Here is a 12034-nt window from a genome sequence, read left to right as displayed (position 1 = left end):
TCTAACTAAAGGAAAGTTACCATAAACATGTTTCTCAATCATATAACTAAACTGGAATTCTTCATTCGCCTTGACTGAAAAATATATCAATATTATTAAACAAAGATGCTCACAGAGAGAGAGAGAGAGAGAGAGTAAGCATTCATCACTCGTTAAACATAACGCCCACAACATCAAAGCAGCAATAACTAGAAAACTCATACATATGGCCAAAGCTCCAGATCTGCTCCATCAGAAAATCAAAGGTCTTTACTTAATTCTTTCTGCCTTCGCACAAGATAATGTGGTAACCATGCCTGTACAAGTATCCAAACAAGAACAAAATATGAGCCAACCGTGTCGCTGAACTCGGCACATGTATAATATCACAGTTCAAACACTATGGCATCTTAAAGCATCTAATCCAAAAGCAAAATGAAGGATTGGGCAAGGTTCATACCGACAATGGAACACTAGATCGACAGTCCAACGGCAATAAAGGGACACTAAAACGTGTTTCGTTGCATGTTTAGTGCCGATGAGTGAAAAGGTTTCATTTTTGTTTTAAGAACTGCGAACAGTTCTATTTGTGCATATTTTCCAATACTATGACATCCTAGATATTTTGATAAATATGAAATGAGTGATAAGAAGTGCAGCCAACCTCAATCAACAAGCAATCTGATGTGACCTAAAACATGGGTTTATCGGCTATAATCAATGTATTCCAATCCAATCCAGCCTAATCCAGGACTAATCTAACCAATCGGCCAAAAGGGGTAGCACTTAAAAAACAGAAAGATTGAAACTTTGAAAACACATACGTTGATTTGAAAGGCGCACTGGTTGCCCCAATTGGAGTAGCGAAAGCAACATCCTGAAAAGGGCCTGCCATCTTCCCGCGAGGGAACCACCCAAGATCCCCGCCTTTCTTCCCCGACGGGCACTCGGAGTACTCCGCCGCTAGCTTCGCGAACTCCGGCGGAGGGACTTTGTCGCCGTTTTCGAGCCAGCCGTCCTGCAGCTTCTTGTAGGCTTCGTTGATTTTGCCTTGCTTCTCACAAAGTATGTGCCTTGCCTTCACATAAGTGCAGGTGCCGAGCCCGTCCGCGGCCTTCCCGGATTTACCTTTTCCTTTGGCGCCACCGTCTTCGCTGCCGCCCGCCGCCTTTCCCTTCCCCTTTCCTCCTCCCTTCGCGTCCTTCCCCATCTCTTTGACTAATTTACCCTGAAAATTACTGTTTAACCAAAATTAACATACAAATTAACAAAACCCATAAATATATTTACCGAATTAAATCTTAATTCTCACCGATTGGAGGTCGGAGTGTTATTCTGGGTTTTGGGTTTCAGTTCAACTGTGACTGAGGATATACGCTCTCCCTTGGTGCCAAAGCGACGGCCTGGACTTTGGAGATTATTGGAGGCTAAAGAATGAGAAGTGATTAATTAGAATTTATATTAACGATTTGCCCCTATTAGTTTGGACCTATTGGTTCAAAATATAATGGGCCTTTATTTTGTTCGTTTTGTTGTAGTGGGCCTCAGAGTATTTGGAATAGACAGATGCCTTTGTTAGAAGAGAGCAATTTAACAAGGGAGGAAAGTTTTCATCTTTCCATATCAGCTGACTAATCAAATCATTCAATATCGATTGAAAATTTACTTTTTTTTTTAGATATCGGTTCAATTTGGTATCATAGATACTTATATAATACTAATGTCTTTCAATCAAAAAATTATATTAATGTTTTTCAGTCAAAAAATTAAGTTACATATAATTTGTGATGTGACATTTATCGGTTAAAAGTACTTTGGGAGGACACTTTGCTCGTTGTTTCAAACCAATCGTTGTGGTCATGTAAACCCTAAACCATGTAAACAGAAAGTGATCCTTGAGATATGCTTGCGGAAAAAGGAGTCAAAAAGATTGCTCCATGATATACCTTCCTTAACCATGTGGAAGAACATCTTGCTTTTGTCACTTCTTTTTATACAAATATTTGATTTGTGCATATATATGAGTTTTGTTATATAGTGTTAAATTTAATATCAAATACTGAGATTAAAGCATTAAAAACACGTTATTTTTATTGATTACCATTGATATCAAATCTAAAGATGAATTAACCGTACATTTCATCTTTTTTGATCACTTTCACTGTTTCTGCGGGGAAGATGGATGAAAGATAAAGATGATTCTTCACATTACACTTTCACTGTGACTACTTATAATTCCAAACTTAAAACCTAAATTCTCTGCCTCACCGTCTCTCTGACCCAAGCCTCTCCCTTCTCTGTTGTGAACTGAGAGCCTCTCAATTTTGGCAACGTGTCATCAGTTGATTGGTCACACCTCATACATCACCCAACAAAATATCTCAGAGCGCCTTCTTCTGCGAGCAGCTATGGATGCCGCAGCAGCTTCTGCTACAACAATGAAAGCCGTTAACTTCCTAGGAACTCCACTCACCCAAAGAATAACTACCCCGACTACCTTAACCTCTTCGATTCCTGACTGTAACACGAAAATTCACACTCTTTATCTCCCGAACTCCAACCCCAGAAATAAAGCTATTCCTCTGCTCCCTCGCTGCTCCACAAAGCCAGACACCGACACCACCGACAACGAAAAATCAAAAAATTCGACTGTCGAACCCAATTTAAATTCAAACCCCACCAACCCATCAACACTCTCTTCGAAAGATGCAATCTTTTCTCCTATACCACCATCAATTTCTTCTTCTGTCACCAAAGGATTGGTATTCGATTTGGGTTTGGAAGGTTCGTGGGACAGCGCAGAAGTCGGGTCACCAGTTGTGAAGAGGTTTCTGGGTGATGAGGAAGAGAGATGGTACATGTGGTACTATGGCAGTTCGAATTCGGAGGGTTCGGATTCGATTGGATTAGCAGTTTCGAGCAATGGGGTTCATTGGGAAAGAGGCGGAGGACCAGTTCAGTCGAGCCAGGACGTGGGAGCGGTGATCAATTGCGGGAAAGATTGGTGGGCGTTTGACACCCAGAGCATTAGGCCTTCTGAGGTGGTGGTCATGTCCAGCTCAAAGGTCAGAGCTTCCAGCGCTGTTTACTGGCTCTATTACACTGGCTACAGCGCTGAGGAGGCAGAGATTTCTTCCGATCGTCGCAATTTGGAACTGGAGTTGGAGAACCCGGAAAGGATGAAGAATGGTGGGAATGCCGGGAAGATTTTGAAGTCTTTGCCTGGACTGGCAATTAGTCAGGATGGGAGGCATTGGGCAAGGATTGAAGGGGAGCATCACAGCGGGGCGCTTTTCGATGTGGGACTGCAGGAAGAGTGGGATTCTTCATTTGTTGCAACTCCTCATGTTGTTTATCATGCGAGTGGTGATCTTAGAATGTATTACCATTCATTTGATTTGGAAAATGGGGTTTATTCAATTGGGATTGCAAGATCAAGGGATGGGATAAAGTGGGTAAAGTTGGGGAAAATAATTGGGGGAGGAAGAAGTGGAGGGTTTGATGAGATGGGAGCAACGAATCCATGTGTGGTAAGGAACAAGAAAGATGGGGATTATTTGATGGCATATGAAGGTGTTTGTGCAGATGGAGGGAGGGGGATTGGATTGGCTGTGTCCAAAGATGGTTTGAAGGACTGGACAAGGATTGGAGATGGGGTGGTACTAGAGGCATCTGAGGAATGTGGGTGGGATAACAAAGGGGTTGGATCTCCATGTTTGGTTCAGATGGATGGGGAAGAAGATGAGTGGAGGTTGTATTATAGAGGTGTTGGGGATGGGGGGAGTGGGATTGGGATGGCAGTTTCAGAAGGGAGTGATGTTAGAAGGTTTAGAAGATGGGCAGGTTTCCATTTGTGAGATTTGTATGTGTTCATTGAAATTTGAATCTGTTGCTTCTCATTTGGGTGTGGATTTTTATCATTGTTGGTGAGTTTGTAATTGCAAAGTTCACACACCTTGAATATGACTGCTATTTGCACTAAATCAAACCAAATCATAGGTACATAAGGGATAGGTTTATTGAGCATAAGCTATGAAGTTTATACTAAATTTTAAGTTTTTCTAGACCTGTTTTTAGAAGGGCTAATACGCTTTCAGATAATTAAAAATCAATTGCTAAAAATACTTAAAAGTGGTTTTCTAGAGAATACTTTAATTTTTAATCAAACTTTTATTCTACTTCTGAAAAACACTTTATGGTTCAAACGTTTAGAATTAGATGAATTGGGTAACTCGTTTATATTCAAGTTGAATTAGATGGACTAGTCAAGAATGAAACTTATCCTATTCAATTGCATGACTAATCCTTCTCAATTGAAAGTTTATCTCCATTTTTTTCTTTCAAATACTTTTGAATGTAGTGAGTTGTAATCTAATGGAATCCAGTTCCAAATAAGTGACATTATGATTCAGCAAAGGAGTTCCTAAATTTGAAATCCAAACACAACATATTCAAATGCCAAGGTCAAGCCCTGTCATGGTGGTGGAGAGGAGTGTTGCTCTTTGCACTACAGATTGAGTTTGAACCCTATTAACTCTTTAATTTAACATCTAATTTAACAAATCGTTTCATAAAAAATAAAAAATAAAAAACACACACTCACACACACCAAGGTCAAGGCCTATCTTTTAAGTTGTCTTCAGTCCAAGCCCGAATATAGATAGAAAGGTTCATGCCCCAAGTAGTGAATTAAAGTTGGGCCTAACTCTTACCTGATGTTTGATGAGGGATTTAGAGAAAGGAACACAATGATTTGGGAAGGCTGAAGTCCAAATGTTTCCCAACTTCTCAAACATTTTTATAAAATTTTTGGCATTAAAAAAAAGGGTAATGCTAGAAAGACTAAAATTGTAGATAAGATTTAATAAATTAAATGACATGAAAGTTGATAATTGAATTATTACTTAAGTATTAATAAACATGTTCATTTTTATTGGTGACACATCATTTAGTTGCAAAATAATTTTTGTAGTATGACATGATAAAGTTGTAAATGATTTTGTTTCTTGCATAATCAAACAAACTAATAGAACATTGTTATCTTCTGGTTGATCAAACAACTTGTTACTTAAAACTAAAGGCAACAACTCCTTATTACACTTAATTAAATTAGTCGCTAATCATCAACCCTCCGATCCCTAACAGTTACCTTACCTAGACTCTAAAAAGTCAAAACACAGGCGATCCAGACGATGAAGTATCAACCAAATTGAGTAAACTGTTCCAGTAACTCCTGTTCTCTTCAAACGCGTCACCGCCGCAGCTTCCATTGCCGCCGACGCCATTTTCGGAGATATGTCCTCCCAGAGACGCGTTCTGCTGATGATCCTCTGAGTTGTAAACCAAAACATCCGTGAAATCCTCTATGATCATACTTGAAAGCCCAGTTGGCACAATCACATTCTCCTCCTCATCAATACTACCTGACCTATAATTGTCCGCAAACCATGCAGCACTAACATCCGTACAGCCATAGGTAACATTATCATTGTCCTGCAACAACCCGGACTCGCATGGAACAATATTGTTTATGTTTTGCATGGGAGGAGGATTAAACGCGTTATTAACGTGCGGGAAGTTCAACGTGGACGTCGGAGATTCAAGGTCGTCCACGGCCGTCAGAGAACCACCTGAAAACACCATACTGTTAACGTTGTCTCTTATTGTTGACTTTGTAGTCAACGACCATGCCCCTTGCCATGCTTTCAGCACATCCAGACACGGAAGCGCCAGCGGGGCCTTGCTGACGTGTACTACATGGTGAGCAGGGTTGGGGGAGCTGCTGATCATGAGGTGGTGTTGGAGAGGGTTAGCGTTGGTGATGCCAAGCTTGGATTCCTTGCCCAGTCTGGCCTCGGCTTCGAGCCTGGCGCTCTCCCACTGAGCCATGTGGCTTATGTTGGCAGTGTCCCTCGCAAGGCCGCTGCCAGAGCTGAGACCCTCGTGGTGCTTCGGCTTGTGAGTCATCGGGTCGATGCCCATCTTGGTTAGTCTCTTCTTGAGATGTGTGTTCCAGTAGTTTTTGATCTCGTTGTCTGTCCTCTTCGGCAGATGGGTTGCTATAGCTGACCACCTGAGATCAGTGAAGTAATCATTGAGTACATATCTAACAATTTACATACTAATTATCTTTTCATGGCTTAACATATAAATAATTAACTAAATTATTAATTAATAAAGAAGATGATAAAGGAGAAGATTAGGACTATATATACACAAGCACATGTATCTATACACATGAAGTTGCTAGGGTTGTATGGGTTGGACGATGTATAAAAAAAAAGGGAAAATTTGAAATAGGTCCAATTTTATAGACTACCTTTTGAAATAGGTCCAATTTTTAGTGACTTTTGACTTTTGAAATAGGTCTAATTTTTAGTTACTTTGGACCCATTTCAAAAAACCCCTAAAAAAAACTCGAGGGAGAGAGAGAGAGAGAGGTGAGCATTTGGAAAGAACGTACACTAATGAGCTCACTGCAGGGACTAATTGTAATTGCACTTAAACTCTAATGTATATATCATATATGTAATTCAGTACTTCAGTACCGTTGGAGAGTGAATGATAACATCTAGTCATGATCACTGTACAAACTAAAAATTATATTTAGATATTAAGGTTAAATTGACCTATTTCCGAGAAGAGCATGGAGCTGAATGATGGTCTGCTCTTCTTGCAAACTGAACTTTCCTCTTTTGATATCGGGCCTCAGGTAATTCGTCCACCTCAGTCGACAGCTCTTCCCACATCTTTGGAGCCCTATTTTACATCACAAAACCACCCAAAATTAACACGGACGCGCATGAAATTAAAAAGGAATTATCTCCTGCATGCATGTCTCACTTATAACCTTTTCTTTTATTATTTACTCTTAAGACAAGTTAATTAAGTTTAGCGTGGAGGATTATTGTACATCACCTGCTTTTGCTGGCAAAGCTCGCCAGCTTCCATGGCCATGCTCTTCGATGTAAGTCAAGAGCTTTTGGTCTTCTTCTGGAGTCCACGGTCCCTTTTTCAAACCCACCTTTTCGCAGCATGGAGACCTCCCCATTTAATTTGAAACCCTAGCTAGCTAGGTAGCTCTAAGCCTGTAAAGCAAGGATATATGATCTCTCAAAGCTTAATTTGGCCTAGAAAAATGTTGGAAAACCAGAAAGGGTGATGCCAATATATATATAAACGATACATAAGGAACTAAATAGTATGTGGGGACATGTAGCGTCCATCCAGTGGTTTGATTTTGCAATTGAAATAGTAGGTGGGGTTTCAATTTAACTCTCACCAGCATTAGTAACCTGTATATGATTGTGCATTGTACAATTGCCCATACGATTTGTATACTTGCAGGCTCCCCCGCTCGACACCTTTTTCGATCTTAATGATATGGTGGGAGTAGTTGTCGGAGAATTGAATCACAATTATTTGTAAACTTATCATAAACCTGACTAATTAAATTTCTTAGACATCTGTCATGGCGATGACGACTTATATTTTGTCTTATAATATAAAGGATGCAGTTGTGAAATTTGACTTTATCATTCAGTACGTAATATATACTTGTATGTATTAGCATTTGAGTTTAGGAATGTCCTTACATAGTAGAGTAATGCTATTGATACCATATTTTTGTACCACATTTCTATATCACCTTAGGTGGCATCTGATGTGGACAACCACATCATTCGAAAAATTTGCAAAACCCAAGGAAATAAATGAGAAAGACTCTTCGTATACTACAATCATCATTTAATTAATTAGTTTTTCTTAATTATTAGTTTATTAAATAATGAACTAAATCTAAAATTTTGATTAATTCAAATGATGTGGTTGTCCACATCAAATGCCACCTAAGATAGTATGAAAATGTTGTACAAAAACATGATATGAATAGCATTACTCTACATAATATTTACGGCTTGAGTAATGTTATTCATATCATGTTTTTATATCATATTTATATACCACCTTAGGTGGCATGTGATATGGACAACCACATCATTTGAAAAATTTGCAAAACCCAAGGAAATGAAGGATAAAGACTCCTCGTATACCACAATCATCATTTAATTAACTAGTTTCTCTTAATTATTAGTTTATTAAATAATGAACTAAATTTAAAAATCTGATTAATTCAAATGATGTGGCTGCCCACGTCAAATGTCACCTAAGGTGATATGAAAATGTGGTATAAAAACATGGTATGAATAGCGTTACTCTTAGGGCTTTTTTTATTGCAAGAATTTTTTTTTTTTTTTTTATACAAGCAATTTTGGGAGAGGGCATAAGAACTCGGGACCTCGATGCATGACTGGAGCCAATGAAGGTCCATTGGGGGCAGATGCTCCACTCAAGTAATTCATTATTAAGTTGCAGACTACAGTTATATACATACACCTGTTATATTTGAAGAAAGTATATGTATCTAATGTCAAATATTATATGAGCAAAAGTGTTATTGTTCCATCATCAAACAGATAAACCCCTCTCCCGCCTCTCATGTATTAATATTTTTCTATCCACTTTGGGTTACAGCATGAAAATTTCTATAACATTGAAATTGTGATATATCATCATTTGGAATCATCTCCATTATTATATTGGATATAAGGCATACCATAATAAGGTTTTGTGAATTAGTTGTTTTTCAGGCCCCATTACAAGAAATTTCTAGCTCTCCGTCCCTGTTCAGGCGTAAGAGATAATGCTTTTAATTAACTGAGCTACAAGCCTATTACAAATTTGTTGGGTTTTAATCGTGCTATAATCCTACGCTCGTTGGTACTTAAACCCCCAAACTGTTGATTTTTTTTTTCAATTGAAAAACTTGCACAAACGAACGTTTTTTAAACTGTGAGGGCATTTAATTTTCAAAGGGTATCAGAGCTAGCTAAAGCAATATTGCTCCTCCAATTCATGACGCATACTTTTTCAAATCCAACTAAAATTATTGTACATTGTAGCAGCGAATATAATCGACAGGCACATACAAACCACGATGATTGCAATGTTGTGGCTGTTTGCTTGTATATTGTTGCTATTTTGTGAATGCATGTCTGCCAATTAATTGCCAGACTTACTGGCCAGTGTGAATTTGTGAACTGGAGGTTATAGAGCTAGAGCTGATAGTTGAGGGAGCTTTTACCCTTTGCTTCAAATTTAAGATTTTAACAGGGGTGGAAAGTCGGACTTTATTACCCGACCAATTGTAAGTATGTTCTGTAAATGCGTCCAGCTATATATAATCAACACATATCTACGTACTGTACGTATCACTACAGAATACTTCATATTTCGACAATTTTATGTAAAATAATTAGGATTTGTAAAAGAGTACTACGTTCTTCAGATTATTTTAGGTAAAATATTGTTAGCATTCTGATAAATGCATAACTCTATGCTACGGCCAGTCCAGTTCACACAATTTCTAAATCAATGTAGAACACCGTGTGAATGCCACCATTTCTAAATCAATGTAAAAAACCGTGTGAACGCTGTGAAGATGTTGATCTATGGGCCATTAGGTTAACACCCCAATAATGTGCAAAATTAGCTAAATTGCTATTTTCAAAAGTTGGAGTTCCATCATAAAACCAGTTGGCAATATGAGAAGTAGTCAAATTACTTATAAATACATGTAAGATCCCTTCTTTTTCCGATGTCGGATTAATACTCTCAACATGTCCCCTCACATGTGGCAGATTTTCAAGTCTATAGCATGTGGGCAACACAAATTGTGTGACGTGGAGCACTCGTGGCTGTTGGGCTTCACACGAAGGACAACCTGCATGATACCATGAAGAAAATTGAAGTTCCACCATAAAACTAATTGCCTAATATGGACAGTATAAGCACATGCAAGATTTATTATTTTCCCGATGTGATTGATACTCTCAACACCATATCTACGTTCATGTACCATTCCAAGCATTGGGGATTGGGGATGCTAAACATAATATTATAGTATATACATTATGTTGTATTGTTAATCAAGGATAATCAATGAATAATGACTTAGAAAATACACAATCATGATTATGAGATTACTTTATAAAGCATACATGTCTAAACGAATTATTAGCACCATATTTACTAAACTGATTAGCACTTGAGCGCTTACGTATATATGTTTAAACTTACCAAACTGTGATTCATTTACTTACAAACGAACAAAAATCCTTGAATGCACTTATTTCTATCTCACCAAAATATGAATGCGTCCGCAGCGGTATGCACTACGTAAAGATTAAGTATCATAATAAGCACGTTGCATGCATGCAGAGAGAAAATCAACTCTAATTACAATTTGAAATGCCAAGGTGATTTTTTAAAGTGAGACTTTCCATAAATTCTCCGTCACCTCACACTTTATTGCCAATTTTCGTGTCAACATTATAAAATATTGTACCAAAAATATGAGGTGACATAGAGTCCACAGAGAGTCTCACTTTTAAGAGAGTTTCATTATCATTCTCTTACAAATTATAAGAACCTATAGAAATTCAGAAATAGTACTTAATGCAATTAATGGTATTGAAGATGGTGGTAAAGTAGTTAAAAAGTTTCGGTTCAGGGTAATAAAATTACCACCCCAAGATGTAAAGACGACCCTCCCATTTGGTTATCAAATTAACTTTCTTTACAGTGAATTCATGGTTGATCTAATTTCTTGACATGCAATATGAGATGGCTGGTGAGATCATATGAGACGTATTCATTGATCATCACTGTAGTATTACTGCTAGTGATGAATTTCATAATGATCGACTTTCACGTGCATGGTAATTTTTATGACTTTGGGTTGTTCAATTTTATAATCTGGCTGATCAAAAACTTGTGGCTCAATTGATTAAGAATATTTTCACTTGTACTCGAAGTTTGAATCCCATTCTTCACTATCACTGGTATATTGTCGGTATCATATTAAGGAATTCTCATATAGTAACCCTAGACTCTCCTTTATCAAACTCTTGTACAATGTAACCAACATTATCATAGTGTAACAAAAACTATAGCAGCGTGAGCCTAACTTAACTTTGAGCGAATTACAATACATCATTGTCTTCTTATAGATGTATTTGCGTGAGTTTTCCAACATTTGACATCAACGGAACAATAAAATCATAGTTTTTTTTTTTGTTTGAACCTTCAAGTTTTAGGGGCTTGTATTCAATTAAGATTTTAAAAGATTTTAAAGTGTTATAAATTCACAGATTTTCATAGACTAATCCCCTTCTCAAGTAATTTCAATATCACATGTGATGACTACGTACTATTAGACTCTGAATTAAAACTCACCTCTACTTTCTTTTCTTTAACAAACGAAGTGTGGACTGAGTTAAGTCTCACAATGAGCTAGCAAACATATGGTTCAAATTCGCCTTTGGAGAAAATCGAATCTAAAATCTCTCGCTTACAAATAAAAAGAAATATTTCTAAATTGTAGTACTATATACCACCTCTACTTTTTTAGAAAAAGAATATTACGTGTTGTTCTCTACTTTTTTAGGAAAAGAATATTAGGTCTTCTTCGTGTTCTTCAACGAGGCTCTATAACGGATCTTCTGCTCTTTTGTACGGCAGAACTGCCTTCGCCAGATTGTGCCAGGGCTAAGGCCTCAACTGTACGTTGATTTTGAAAATTTCGACAGGGCTATAATCACTATTAAGTAATTATATGTCTGAGTTAAATTAAATACATAATTTATTTCACACCCTTTTGGCAGTTGAGAAATTGCTTCCACATACTGGGTTGTGGGGGTATATCAACATAGAGTTAAATTAATTTATGACCCCCTTAATTAATTATAGCAAAAATTGTGGTGGATCCTTAAAACAGTTAATTAATTCTTTCATAAATAAGAAAACACAAATAATTCGGTGTCGGCAGTGCCGGTGTGAACTGGGACCGGTGTATTCGATGAAAGTGCGAGTCTGAGAGTGGTGTTATTTATTTATTTTTATCTTTTTTGACAAACGATAATGATTTAATTTGTTAAATTTAGAAGAGGAGAATTGATGAGGATCAAATAAGAGCTATAGTGTATTTTCATATCAT

At 37.5% G+C, this 12034-nt stretch overlaps 3 protein-coding genes across 4 annotated transcripts; 1 reads left to right on the top strand and 2 right to left on the bottom strand.

Moving 5' to 3' along the window:
• Positions 1-43: 43 nt before the first annotated feature.
• On the bottom strand, positions 44-1451 carry LOC125477664 (peptidyl-prolyl cis-trans isomerase NIMA-interacting 4-like). 2 transcript variants are annotated; one of them, XM_048585050.1, is made up of 3 exons: positions 1292-1451; positions 804-1217; positions 44-296 (listed from the first exon to the last, which is right to left on the bottom strand). In XM_048585050.1, exons 2-3 carry the CDS (start codon positions 1187-1189, stop codon positions 254-256), a joined length of 429 nt encoding a protein of 142 aa, XP_048441007.1. In that variant the 5' UTR covers positions 1190-1217; positions 1292-1451; the 3' UTR covers positions 44-253. The 2 variants fall into 2 exon arrangements, with proteins under 2 accessions (XP_048441007.1, XP_048441008.1); XM_048585051.1 differs by having other exon boundaries at positions 804-1207; positions 1292-1447.
• A 958-nt stretch (positions 1452-2409) lies between these two features.
• On the top strand, positions 2410-3962 carry LOC125477797. Its single transcript, XM_048585267.1, has one exon. The coding sequence runs from the start codon at positions 2418-2420 to the stop codon at positions 3834-3836; it is 1419 nt and encodes a 472-aa protein (XP_048441224.1). The 5' UTR covers positions 2410-2417; the 3' UTR covers positions 3837-3962.
• Positions 3963-4965: 1003 nt separating this feature from the next.
• On the bottom strand, positions 4966-7127 carry LOC125477798 (transcription factor MYB16-like). The gene is made up of 3 exons (XM_048585268.1): positions 6898-7127; positions 6609-6738; positions 4966-6052 (listed from the first exon to the last, which is right to left on the bottom strand). Exons 1-3 carry the CDS (start codon positions 7028-7030, stop codon positions 5149-5151), a joined length of 1167 nt encoding a protein of 388 aa, XP_048441225.1. The 5' UTR covers positions 7031-7127; the 3' UTR covers positions 4966-5148.
• Positions 7128-12034: the final 4907 nt, after the last annotated feature.

Source organism: the organism of the source record quoted next, unplaced genomic scaffold (genome assembly GCF_019419815.1).
Source record: "Pyrus x bretschneideri cultivar Hongxiangsu unplaced genomic scaffold, Pyrus_bretschneideri_v1 Contig22, whole genome shotgun sequence".
NCBI lineage: Eukaryota > Viridiplantae > Streptophyta > Magnoliopsida > Rosales > Rosaceae > Pyrus > Pyrus x bretschneideri.
This window is presented reverse-complemented; position numbering and strand designations above follow the sequence as displayed.

Excerpts from the sequence above, each read along its gene's own strand:
- LOC125477664 (XM_048585050.1), bottom strand. The coding sequence starts at position 1,189 with ATGGGGAAGGACGCGAAGGGAGGAGGAAAGGGGAAGGGAAAGGCGGCG. Across the intron at positions 297-803 it reads AGTGCGCCTTTCAAATCAAC|GCATGGTTACCACATTATCT; the intron begins GTATGTGTTTTC and ends ATACTTGTACAG.
- LOC125477797 (XM_048585267.1), top strand. The coding sequence starts at position 2,418 with ATGAAAGCCGTTAACTTCCTAGGAACTCCACTCACCCAAAGAATAACT.
- LOC125477798 (XM_048585268.1), bottom strand. The coding sequence starts at position 7,030 with ATGGGGAGGTCTCCATGCTGCGAAAAGGTGGGTTTGAAAAAGGGACCG. Across the intron at positions 6,739-6,897 it reads AGCTTTGCCAGCAAAAGCAG|GGCTCCAAAGATGTGGGAAG; the intron begins GTGATGTACAAT and ends GATGTAAAATAG. Across the intron at positions 6,053-6,608 it reads CATGCTCTTCTCGGAAATAG|GTGGTCAGCTATAGCAACCC; the intron begins GTCAATTTAACC and ends CACTGATCTCAG.